Source organism: Pseudoliparis swirei, chromosome 6 (genome assembly GCF_029220125.1).
Source record: "Pseudoliparis swirei isolate HS2019 ecotype Mariana Trench chromosome 6, NWPU_hadal_v1, whole genome shotgun sequence".
In the NCBI taxonomy this organism is placed as follows: Eukaryota; Metazoa; Chordata; class Actinopteri; order Perciformes; family Liparidae; genus Pseudoliparis; species Pseudoliparis swirei.
In genome coordinates, this window is record NC_079393.1 from 10154128 (window position 1) to 10166964 (window position 12837).

The window sequence follows — 12837 nt, forward strand, 5'->3', positions numbered from 1 at the left end:
GAACTCAATGTTTGAAAAAAATACCACATGCATAACATTGAGAAAATTAGGAAACTAAAGAAAAGAGCAGCAGACAGTGAGAGAGGTAGAGCGAGGGAGGAACTGAGGATATGGCTAAAGAGAAGCAGAGAGCAGTTAGACTAGGGTGAAGATGAAAAGGCAGACTGATGCACTCCAGGACACAGCAGCGCTGGGAATCGACATCGCTCACATAATTTCTATTCCCACTTGAAAAATACACTCAGGCGTAAAAATGCAAATAACGAAACTATTCCCTTTCATGTCCGGGTGTGGGGGGAGAGAGAGAGAGAGAGTATCACTATTATTCAACGAGATCCAAATCCCAAATGTTCCAGTGAAGCAACAAGCTGTAGTGAACCTGGGCAGAACAAACTCTAACTCTAACATTCCTGGTTCTGTCCAGGGAGATGAGCAGAGAAATGAAAGAGGCATGCTGTTTCGTCATTAATAGGAATAACAAAGCCCTCCCTGTCACCGCAACTTTAAAACACTGTTTATTCATTCTCTGACCTCTGACTGATTTCCTCTTTGATTTAAATGCTTGTTTTCTTTTCTGTCAATATATTCTGTGCTTTGTTCATCTCCTTTTACACTCCCCCCCCCCCCCCCCCCAAATTCCCAGTAATCGAATCTCAGTACTTGATGTGGCTCCTTTAAAAACACAGTAATGAGTCGATTGATAGGAACAACTTGCTACATTTTGCCATTTGACCTTATTCCACAAAATGCGAGCAAACATTTCATTTTAGTGGGCACATTTGAATGCTTTGATGGTGGTTTGTTCTCCAGACTGGGACTCGTTAGCAAACAATCAGCCGCCTGCAGGACGCACCTAATGAGCTGACAATGGCAGAAGTCATAGCTGCAGTAAAAATGTCACCATGCCGCATGTTGGAGAAGAATCCGCAGAGGCCACTTCTGATTCAATAAGCTGCCACATGGAGGGGGGGGGGGGGTCATCTTGAGAGGACTGTTGCAACCACACTTCCAGTCGAATGCACACATGCAAATACATCCTCGCGCTCACACATACAAACACATGCGGGTCTTTCACATGCAGATTGGGCACTTATGAGCTGTCGGCAGTGATTAATGGCAACGGAAGATGACCTGCTAACTCCCACGGTGTGACTGGGCAGAGCGTGTTTCATAAATATAAACCCACACACAACCTCACTCAGATACAGAGACACACAGGAAATGGGTGTGTCAGGATTTTAAGGGTCATGTGTTGGTTGTCGGTGGTGCTGTCACCCTGACATCAATCTCTGCTGGTAATTGTAGTGAATCTTTTTAAACACCCCATAAAAAGGAAGTGGGAAGTTGTCTCCACTTATGTATTCATATTAAGTCCACCCACCCATGTCTCGAAAGACGTCGCCACATTTTCCCCCTCAGTCTGGTTTTTCTTCTTTTAAATATGTAAACACTTCAATTCACATCAGTCGGTGTCCTCTTTAACATCTCTCTGTTTGGAGACAGTTTTTTTTATTAGCTGTCTTTATGTCTCACTTTGCAAAGCTAATGAGCTTTTCCATAGCCAAGCTCAAAACAAGTCAAATAGATGGAGTGAGAATTCTCCCCGATGGAGCAGATGGGCAATCGGTGGCTCAGCCTGGCAGCGGCTTCACACTGTAGGACCAGCAGGAGCCGGTCTAACGGGCATTAGCATGATAGTTAGGTTTGGTGGCAGAGTTGCGAGGATTCGGGAGGCACCATTTAAATTGATATGCACATTCACGAGAATCATTCAGTTTATACTCAGCATTTGACATCTGGTCAGTACCAAACAGCTACTCGATTTGGCGCTCATTCCCCAATTGTCCTTCAGCAATGTCTGACAGAAAACTATTAGTTTGAATGATCTGTGTGTGTGTCTGTGTGTGTCTGTGATTGGACTGTGTTCATTTCCGGGAAATGGTTTCTAAGATGCATTCAAGACAGCTAAAAAAAAATGTTCCTGCAAGAGTTCTGATTGAAACGTCGGCAGTAGGGAGATGCACTTCAGTCCTCTATATTAAAAGGACTCTGGATGCTTGTTGCTTTTTCTGTTGTTGAAATGGTTCTAATAAACTGGTCCAATCGTTAGTAATGAATTCATGTTCAATAAATCCCTCTTCAGTGCTAAAGCACATAAACCAGCACACATGCACTTTCATGACCCTGCACATCAGCACACACATATACATAAAAAACCACAAACAGAATATTAAAATGCATGTGTATGCACAGAAGTTTGCTCGGAGCGTTAATGAAATAAATCCCTCAGAAGAAGGGTAATGTGCTGTAAGCAAATGAGCATATATATATACACTATATACTTTTTGATTAAACACAAAAATGTGCATCTCACAGATCAATGCTTATGTTGCACATAGTTGTCCTCCAAGCCTGTTGTGTGTGTGTGTGTGTGTGTGTGTGTGTGTGTGTGTGTGTCTTTACTACGTGCACACTCAGATAGCCAATAGCCTTATTAGCAGTGATTCACTCTCCCACTTAGAAATTAGACTTAGAACTCCAATGTGTACCACTCGAGATTTTGGAGAGCAGGCACATTTAAGGCTCATAATTAATTAGGTAATTATTCATCAACCTATTGGAGCATTAACATGTGTTATTAAAAGCCTGTGAATGTATGGGAATCTGTCAAAAGCCAGAAGAATGCCTCCGTCAACATGTTTCAAGAAAAGGCCGCACAATAGCGACATAAATGATACATCACAACAGAACTGACAGCCTGAGTCGGGACCCCAAGTGCTTTGTGCTGCTGAATGATCCCATGCTATGTGTGTGTGCGTTAGTGTGCGCCTGTTGCGTTGCATTCACCGCCTCTTCTCAACCCCATCCTCAGCTGGTCAGCTGGGCCACTGCACGGTCTCACGGCGCATGACAACCTGACTCTCATCTGCTATTGGCTCAAACGAGCATCCATCGCAGCATCTGCCAATCACGCTGCCATGGAGACGGGTTGGCAGCGTTGGGGTGATGGCAGGGGTCTGGCGCAGCATTGCCAGGAGGAAGCTGTGTGTTAATATGGGTGGTGAAAGATGCCTATGGCCAGGGGGAAATGGGGTAGGAGACTCTGTGGGAAAATGTGAGTGGGAGAGGTTTGCCATATGCATGAAGGAGAATTGAACTGGTAGTAAAGGACACCTGGAGGTCTGCTGAGCTGTATGTGTGTGTAGGTGAGCATGCACACCTGTGTATATGAGAGGCTTCCTGTGCATATTGTATATGTTTACATTATTATGTTTTTCCATGTGTGCACACTACATTTAATTGAATGTTCTGTGAAAGAAGCCATTTGTGTACAGATAAAACGTCCGTATTCATGCCCTGGCCCTCAGCACAAGACCCATTTTTGGCCCTATGCATCCATTCACAAAACAACTGCTCTTTCAGTTAGGCTTCCATTGTATGTCACAGCATCCATCATCCATTATCCATAAACTCCTGGAGGCAAGGCCACACAAACAAACACACCCACACAACACACAAAGCCACGGCTCATTGTAAGAGCGGCCACTATGGATACAACCAGCTGAAAGAGAAGCAGCACTGTACACAACAACACATGGTCATGTGTGAAGAATTACACTCCACAAATGTATGTATTGCTTATTCTTCTAGTATGTGCCCTATACATCATTGCATCTATCAAAACCAATAACTGAATACAAAATTGTAAAAAAAGTTTGAAGAAAATATACATGTAGTTCATTGCTTGAGGCGGTGTACTGCTTCCCTTCAATGATCAAGAGCTACAAGTCACCAACGCTTAAATGATGAATGGAATACAGGAGCACTACCGGAGCATAATATACCCCCTGAACTAATGTGTCATCATTTAAATGAATGTTGCTCTGTATAAAACAAGGGTTGTGTATTTTGGAGCCCCACCCTGTATGATAGATGAGACTTCTACGTCTCTGCACAGCTCTGTCATCCATCTCAAAGGCACACTCACATCCTCACAAACACACAGATAGTATACCCAAATGCATGTACACACGCATGTTTATGCACTCAATACATTATGACATCTAAAAGAAAATTCCAGTTTGTTAAGAATTATGTATTGTTACCTTCGCATTGAAAATGCGGAAGGTTATGTTTTGATCGCCGTGTATTTATTTATTTATTTGTATGCGTGTTACTCGCATAACTAAAAAAGTATTAAACCGAATCGCATAAAATTTGGTGGGATGATTGGTTATTATCCGAGGACCATTTGATTAGATTTTGGGATCGATCGGGTCAAAAGTCAAGGTCATGAAAAGGTCAAAATCTTCTTTTTACCATCGCGCGGTAAATTGTTATCCAATTGTTGTGCAACTAATGCCAAAATGTTCATAATTCAATGCCCAATCTTGTGATATGCGAAGGTATAGTGCCCGTTCTAGTTTTTATTGTTTTGACCTTCATTAATTAATTGGTAAAAATACACCACCAATGCATTACTTGACTGACCGGGGGAAATGTTTGATTATTAGACTGTGTTGCCACATTCTTAGAAATCAACGATTCATTTGGTGAGCACAGTATTTTGTGATTACTGAGAGTTCTAACGGCCGCAACTGCGAAAATGAGACCGGAGTTTTGTAAAAAACGGTCAAGCTGATGGGCCCGTGTAAAACTGGGTTCAGTAAGGCTCAAGATGCGTGTGTGCTATGGAAACCATCAGGGTGAAATGTTGCCGAGAGCCCTAACTGGAGTGAGTGCTCGTGGTGTAGGGACTGTGGAGCTGCTGCACCCAGGAGCGGACAGCCAGCCCCCGTGCCCCAGGATATGTTTACCACACTGGGTGGCAAAGTCACCAAACTCCCCTTCCCCCACACCTCCAGTCCTCCAGCACCCATTTATTCTTCCATCACTCTATCCATCCACAGATCCGTCCGTCCATCCATCATACGTCCATCAATCAGTGAAGCCCATGAGCGTCTGGCTCCTGTGGGTGTGTGTCATTGTAGCTTGGCAGGCACACACCACAGCTTTAACAGCAGGCGCCAGGGCTAATTTGATTTTTAATTCAACACGACTCCTCGGCTAATAGTTTGAGCCGGGGATTAATTAATCTGATTTGACTTGTGCTAATTTCTTGCACCCACGTCCCTGCTCCCCACCCGTCAATGCAGCACATAAACAAACAAACTGGTGAAGCCGGGGTCTCGCAGGCTCTGTCCTGACACACATGTTGCGTATGAGAGATAGAGACCTGGGGCGACAGGTGAAGAGCCAGTGGGAAGCATAGCATAGTGCATGTGTGTGTGTGTGTGTGTGCTTAGATGTTTTTATGGAGGAGGCTGGAGCTAAGCCTGGTCTGACAGAGGAGTGCTGGGAGGCAGTGAACTAATCACAGCAACAGCCTGGCTCTCGTCAGGAGGCGAAACAATGAGAAGGTCACCAACTAGTTTTGCTGCCAAAATATGGGTCAGATTGGATCTGATAACTTGTATGTGATGTCTCAGAAAATGGTCGACGCGGTGGAGCATTCTTGTTCTTCTCTGAGGCTTTTAGAGGGTGTAAGGCCAGATCCGAGAGAAACCGGTGGAACCACTAAGCTTTCTCATCTCACAGAGGCAGAGAGAGCACTTCCACTTGTTCTGATACTCTCTGCAAGGGAACTTTAAAAATGAATAGACCTCAGAGTGCAGCCTGGATGGTTCCGTATGCACTTTGTGGAGAAGGCTTTGTAAAATCACTTTCTTTGCACACCAAACCCACAGATGCCCACACACTTGCAAGGTGCATGTGGAGGTATAGAGTATACAGAGTTTTATGTCACAACACAACAAAGACACATTTCAAAGTTGGCTCGCCTCTTTGTTAAAATGATGCAAACCCGATAGTGTTCACAGAAATGTGTCAAACGGAGCAGTCTTTTAGTCAAAGCTCTCCGTGTCTTTATGCTATCTATATTTCTCTCTCCTCTCATTCTCTCTGGCATGTAACCAACCTCTCCGCATGGCAGAAAATAACATTGCTGTGCTCAAGAGAGACCACACATGGGAGGCACAGCCTACGCCTGCTGCTCTCTTCTGCAGGATACAAAATAAAATAAAATAAATAAAAGTGGCTAACATCTCACACAACACTTTGAAATCACCATCAGTCAGTCCAGCTCCAGCCTTTCCCCATCTCCACTCTCTTGGTCACCTTGGACCTTTTTTTTACCATAGTATACATCTGGATGCAACAAATACAGCAAAGAAAGGAAAAAGCACTCAAATGCTCAGCATGTGCATGCTCCCACAAAAAGCTAATACGAACACACACACACACGCGCGCACACACACACACACACACACCTTCACTCACCGACACAAATAGATGCACATAAGCATGAGCATAGACACACATACTGAATAGAATATTTAAGAATATACACTTTTATTTATCCCCAAGGGGAAATTAGTTCTCTGCATTTAACCCATCCTTAGTTATTAAGGAGCAGTGGGCTGCGGTGAAGCGCCCGAAGCAACTGGGGTTCAGTGCCTTGCTCAAGGACACTTCGACTTGCAACTAATGGGGAGAGCGATCGAACCCACAACCCTGCGGTTGCAGGACGGCCCTCTTACCCCACTGAGCTAAACGTAAGCACACCTCGTGAAGCCGTGGGAGTTCAAAGAAGGGACGATGTTTTCCAGGAGAGCTAGTGTGCATTTAGTTAACCAGGAATTCACGGCAGCATTTCTCCGGCAGGTCGACTGTACCGTCCCATCTGAGACGCAAGACCTGCACAGTTGTGATGTATGGCAAACACTAACTGTGAGCAGAGAAGGAGTAATGGCTTAGATAAGTCATCATCATCATCATCATCATTATCAACATCATCACCACCAGCACCACCTTGCCTCACAGATCCGGGACAGTTTGGGACAGTGCAGTGCCCTTCACAGAGTTGCAACAGGCAAACTTTGGGGCGGGCCGAGGTTGGAAGTCAGAGCAAACGTGTCCCAGAAGTGCATCTTCCGTGTGAGAATCAGCAATTGTGTGTATGTCAATGGAATTTGAATGTGTTTGGGTATGTATGAGTGGATAAATCAGCAAGCGTGTGTGTGCGTGTATGTGTGTGTGTGTGTGTGTCTGTGCGTGAAGGAGTCTAAGCGGCGGAGTCAGGGAGCTGTCAGCAACGAGCCACGGAGCAGGTTGATCACAGGGCTTCAGTGCGTTTGAAGTCTCCTAGGGACTGACAGCTTCTCTCCCCATGGGAACCCCTTCCCTCGCCCCTTCCCTCTTCCTAGCACCACCCTCTCTATAGCATTCCTCTTTATCCTCCACCTCTCCCTACACGCTATCTCCATCTCAGTTGTTCTCCTCATGCCATTGATGGAAGAGGCATGCGGAAGCACACGTGTGCTCCCCCGGGACTGCTACTGCTTCCAAAACAAGGCTTTATTCAGCCGGAATCACACCTGTGAGTGTGTGTCTCTGTAAATACTGACATGATGAGCTGCCATCTCTCATAGTCTGACATTCTGAATGACATTCAATCTGGCTTAGTGGCAGGAGGGCACAGACAGACGACCTTCAGCCTTGAGATGGATGAGTGTGCAGCCGGATTTGAATGCATAATAGTGCCTGATGAGAAGGAAAGAGCGTTCACGATTCTGTCTTGAATTTCCATATGTTTCTAATTCTGCATGAGTCCTGTTAAATATGTGTATGGTATGATTACACTTTTGGCGACGCCCTCTCTGGCCCCTCCTCCACAGGTCAAGGTGCAGCAGGATTTCATCTCTGATCGTGCTGTGTGTTAGCATGAGCCCATCCGTCATGGGGACAGAGTGTCGGCTGGATGTCCTTGTCACTAAGCTGTCCATTTTGTCAGACAGCCAGATCCATCATATTGAGACGGGGACCGGTCCTGGCTCGCAGAAGCCAACCGTCCCCAAATACATACAAATATGCAAATTAACGACAAAATAAACATCACCCGGCAAACGAGCCATCCATCAATGACCAGTTTCTCAGCAGCTCAGCATTGGCACGGCAACACCAATCAGCCACTCCGTCAGAGGGAGTGATGGAGCGCCACCTTCTCATCTTCTCTCCCTCCTTCCCCCTCCTTATATCATTCACATCCTGTCTCCCTTTCATTGGTCCCTCTTTGCCCATTTTTTATTCACACTTTCTCCAATTTTCTCCTCTCACTCACCACTCACACTCATTCCCTTAATCTCAAACACGTTGTTAGCCCCATGTTGGCATTTCCACCCATCCATTTCTATTTTCAAAGCGCTCTCCTTCCTTCAAGTGCCTTTTCCTCATCATTGTAATTATAGAATATATGGAGACGTTAAGAATGAACACTTGTCTTTGTGTTTGAATGGATAATGATGTGATGGGGAAACACTTTGCCATTTAGAGAGCCAAACAAATCAGACCACATGTGACAATTATGTCCATACAGGCCCGGGCGGAGTGGGCCTGTGTGCAGTCCAATACATCACTTTGTTATTGCAAATAAATAAAAATGATGATGACAATTTACAAAATTCATTGTAAAAAAGTTTGAAATGTGTGTGTGTTTCTGACAGAAATGCCAGAGGATGTAATGGAAAGAAAGTGTTCTGCATGGAATAAATGTCAAAGGAGGGAAACACACGAAGCAGAAGTAGGAATTGTCAAGCAGCTAGAATCATGTTCTTATTCTGGCAATGTGTTTATACATCCCCTCGCGCATGTTACACACACACAAACACACACACACACTTCAGTTTAAAACGTGTTGCAAAGGACTCTGGTTGGCAATTAGTTTGACGATATAATGAAACAAACAGAATCAGTGTTGTGGCTGTGCCTCAGACAGACTGGTTCATCGGGCCCCTTAAGGTCATATTTATAGAAAGCACACTCAACACTCCTGTGCCCCGTGTCTCAAGTGGGCCTGGCTCCCAAACATAACATTGTTTTTAGCTCCAGTTTGTCTGAGTTTGTCTGATTTTGCACTAGCCATAGCAAAGTAATTACAGCGTCATAAAGGTTTGTGGTTCGCCACCCGGCGGCTAGTGGGGGATCCCCTGCCTTTAGGCAGTGGAGGAATGAACCTTAGGCAACCGGAGCCACAACTCAGCCCAGAAGCCAAGAATATGGGCGTCCTCAGTCTACACTGATCGCCACGCCAATTGCTCCACTACACTTTGGTTGATTCGACAATGAGTGGGTGTCCTGGCGACGAAGTAAAACAGATTTCCCTCAAAGCTTCACATTTTTATTACTAATGTAGTGTGAAGTGCATTGTTATTCAGAGGAAGTGGAAACCAATAAAATGCTCACTTCACTGTCTCCATGCCGTAGTGTCTGTGTGTGTGTGTGTGTGTGTGTGTGTGTGTGTGTGTGTGTGTGTGTGTGTGTGTGTGTGTGTGTGTGTGTGTGTGTGTGTGTGTGTGTGTGTGTGTGTGTGTGTGTGTGTACATGTGAAGGTATCTACATTAGTGCATGTGACAGACCAAAGACAGAAAACTAAAAAAGACAAAGAAAGAGGAGGAACAGTGATAGAGCACGTGTGCATGCAGTGTGCACTGGTTTCCCGTAAAAGGCAATGAACGGTGACACTGAAGGGGAATTGTCTCTTTGGAGGGCCAGTTCTCCAGTCTGCAAGAGCTCTGACCACACCAGCCGCTCGGCATCCCCACAGAGAATGTGCAAACACTAACCTCTGTCTCGTCAGAGCCCTGTCTTTACCTGTTAATCGTTTCCTTGTTTCTCTGTCAAAACACTTATGTTCTATATATTTCAGTCATTGTCTTTCTCACTTCTGACATCAACCCAGCAGAAATTAAAGATCTACAAACTTAAGTCTGATTTCAAATCTCAACGGCCTTCATCAGTAATCTAGTCTTCTCCGCGTGTGTGAGATCCTGTGGCGGCAGTGCAGTGAGCTGAACTCCTCTGCTGGAGTTCATGTTGGTTTCTGCACTGACACGTCTGTCATCCACATGTTACCCCAGCCAGGCGCTGCTCCAGCCCTGTATCCAGCTGGAGAGTGTGTATGCGCTATTGAGTTAGAGTGGATGGGTATCTCTTTATTGAATTCTCTGTGTGTGTATATGTCCCTTACATGCCTCCATTGTGGGGATTAGAGCCACACCCTATTAAGGCCCTCCACACTAAACACTGGGCTTGTAAAACTCCCTTATGGAGTTTCATGACCCTCTTGTCCTTACAGATCTTTTTATATGTGTCACAACACCAATGGACATCAATCAGTGTCTCATTCCATTGTTGTTCCACTGCATTATCTTCAAATCCTTTCTCTTTGGCTCTCTTATGCACATCATAACTAAGTTTCCATGAGCTCATGAATGAAGCTCTTTAACTCTCACACCCTCTCTATCTCTGTGCGAGCATCATTGTTCCGCCCTCCCAAGGCCAGAGATCCTTATCTCCACAGATGTGACACACTGCCATGAACTATAGTCTGCAGAACCAGCCAGGATGCGTCGGGTATCTCAAGGAAATACCATCTACCTTATAATTGTGCAGAGAAATAAAGTAAAGGAAAAGTACAACTGTAATTGAGAAAGCAGTCCGACTAATGAACCACCCCACTGCGTTGCCTTCGTGACAACCCTGAGTCTGTGAAGCACTCTGAGAGAGGATGCAGCGGCATCAGAGCGGCGCAGTGCAGAGAGCTCTTCAACTGAGGGACTGGTGCTGTGAAACCTGGACGCCATGGCTGCTCAGCAGATCACACATACCGTGACGGGAGGCTTCGCAGACTCTTTTAAAAACATAACGTGCAGCAGCAGCTCACAGTAGAACACTTCTACAATTAATGAGAAAGTAAAGGTGATGCAATCCTTGCTTGGAAGCCTGCCCAATAAGCCGGGCTGTCAAGAGAGAGGAGCGGCTCTGGCCGGAGTGAAGTCAGCGTCTCAGGAACAGTGGACTTTGTCAGGATAAGGGAGCCCGCTGGGCAGCGGTTCTGGGCCAATAGCCCTGCTTTCAAAGGACTTCTTTATGGTTGAGCCATCACCCGAGAGAACCCCCGCCCCTGCACGCAGGGACTCCATCCACACATGCTCCATCAGTCTAAAAATATGCATTGTACTGTACTTGTCAAAACAGTTTACGGAACAAATTTAACTTGTGAGATAACACACAGCTATGTGTCCAGATGATGCAAATACAATATAAATAAACTCTAACAATAGCACTAAATAGTTTCCAATTCCCTAATTGTTTTTTTAAATTCCTACTATTGAAATGATACAGCAAATAATCTAAATGCATTGCAACTTTTCTGCAGCTGAACATCTGACCAGCTGACCTGATGATCACGAATATTCTCTCCTTTATTATTTGAGGTCTGGTTTTGTCTCTCCGAGGGCTCACATACTTTTGCTGATTTGTAAATATTCTTTCCTTTCCCCATCTCATATTCAGTTTTCCGTTTTTCTTCACTCAAGCATCAATGAAAACGCATCTGGCTGAAACCCTGGTCACATCATCCCCACTGCTCATTCATCTCAGCCTGTCACAACAGGAGAGGGGAAGTGGTCTTTTGCTCATTCTGGGAACGGATGTGGAGAACTGAGCTGGGTCGCTCTTCGACATAGTCCCAGCACTAAGATACTATTAACATTATCAAAGTGTGTGTTGTTTGTGCTAAAATGTAAAGCTCAGCATTTAATGAGGAATCTGTCACTTGTGTTGGCACAAAGAGCCTGGGTGGGGAAACAACTCTGAAAAGGGATTTCTTATGAGGACTTACCAAAGCCAAAGGCCGCTGGAGCAGGAATGGGAGCCGACTGGACTGGAGTGGAGGTGTAGAGGCCCGTCACCAGCAGACCATCAAAAGATACACTGGTAGAGACGGTCACTGACGAGACAGAAAAAAGGAAGACATTTAACACATTCACTGTCAAGCTCATCCTAAAGCAATTGTTTTACACATGGAAATTATGATACAATACATGATCCTCACATTTTTTAGTGACCCCTTATTGATAACTCACAAGAGGACAGTGAGATAAACTGTAATTTATTGCTGATACGGTGTCAGAAATCGCAAGTACTAAGTACTACGTTCACACTTCGTTTGCAAGCTATACAGATAATTAGTTGGTGTGATGAACATTCGTGTGGACAGGAGGACTGGAAGTGAAGACACACTCCAGCTCCCTCACATCCTGCTGCTAATGAGCACAGAGCTCAGGTTTTAACTAATGCAAATGTAAAGCGACCATTTAGCGGGAGGCCCATGAGACCAAACGCCCTGCAGGAGCAGAGGAGATGTTGAAGCAACAATGCCACACACACACACAAAAACACACAAGTGCGCACACACAGTTGCCGGCTGAAGTGAGGTTTAAGTCATTTTTGGGTAATTGAACCAAAAACAATCGGAAAACCTCACTGTTGGTCTAACGGTTAACAGCTCAAGAATGTAATCGAGCTCATCCTGAACAAATCACTGTGCTTTAATCAAAGCTCTTTCACATTGACAACCACATTAGAAGAGACTGGCGAGCTAATTGGCTGTAACCTCGATGGCCTTGCTGAGTCTCCATGAATCACAGGTTCACCACAAACAGCAGCAGAGTAGAGAACTGCCAGAGGTCTATTATCCGGCTGCACAGACCTACAGCTCAGTGGATCCCGCGGCAAGTTTCCTATTGATCTACCTGGTAAACAAAGGCTCTGAGTGACGGGACCAGAGCCAGACACATCGCTGGAGGAAAAGAGCTCAGCCACTGGACTCCTTCCAGCCAGCCAGATCAGAGAACTGGGGAACCGTCTGAGGCTCAAAGGAAAACACACTCTCATAAAAATACACACTTACACTGAGGAAAACAATCCTTACCAGTG

The 12837-nt window shown here is 45.2% G+C and overlaps 1 protein-coding gene across 3 annotated transcripts in view; it reads right to left on the reverse strand.

Moving 5' to 3' along the window:
• The window catches only part of reln (reelin), a 92461-nt gene that overhangs the window by 60933 nt on the left and 18691 nt on the right, over positions 1–12837 (reverse strand). For all 3 annotated transcript variants that reach the window (XM_056416793.1, XM_056416792.1, XM_056416794.1), the window contains exon 2: positions 11741–11848. In XM_056416793.1, the coding sequence (XP_056272768.1) occupies positions 11741–11848 (108 nt within the window). The remainder of the gene's footprint in view (positions 1–11740; positions 11849–12837) is intronic.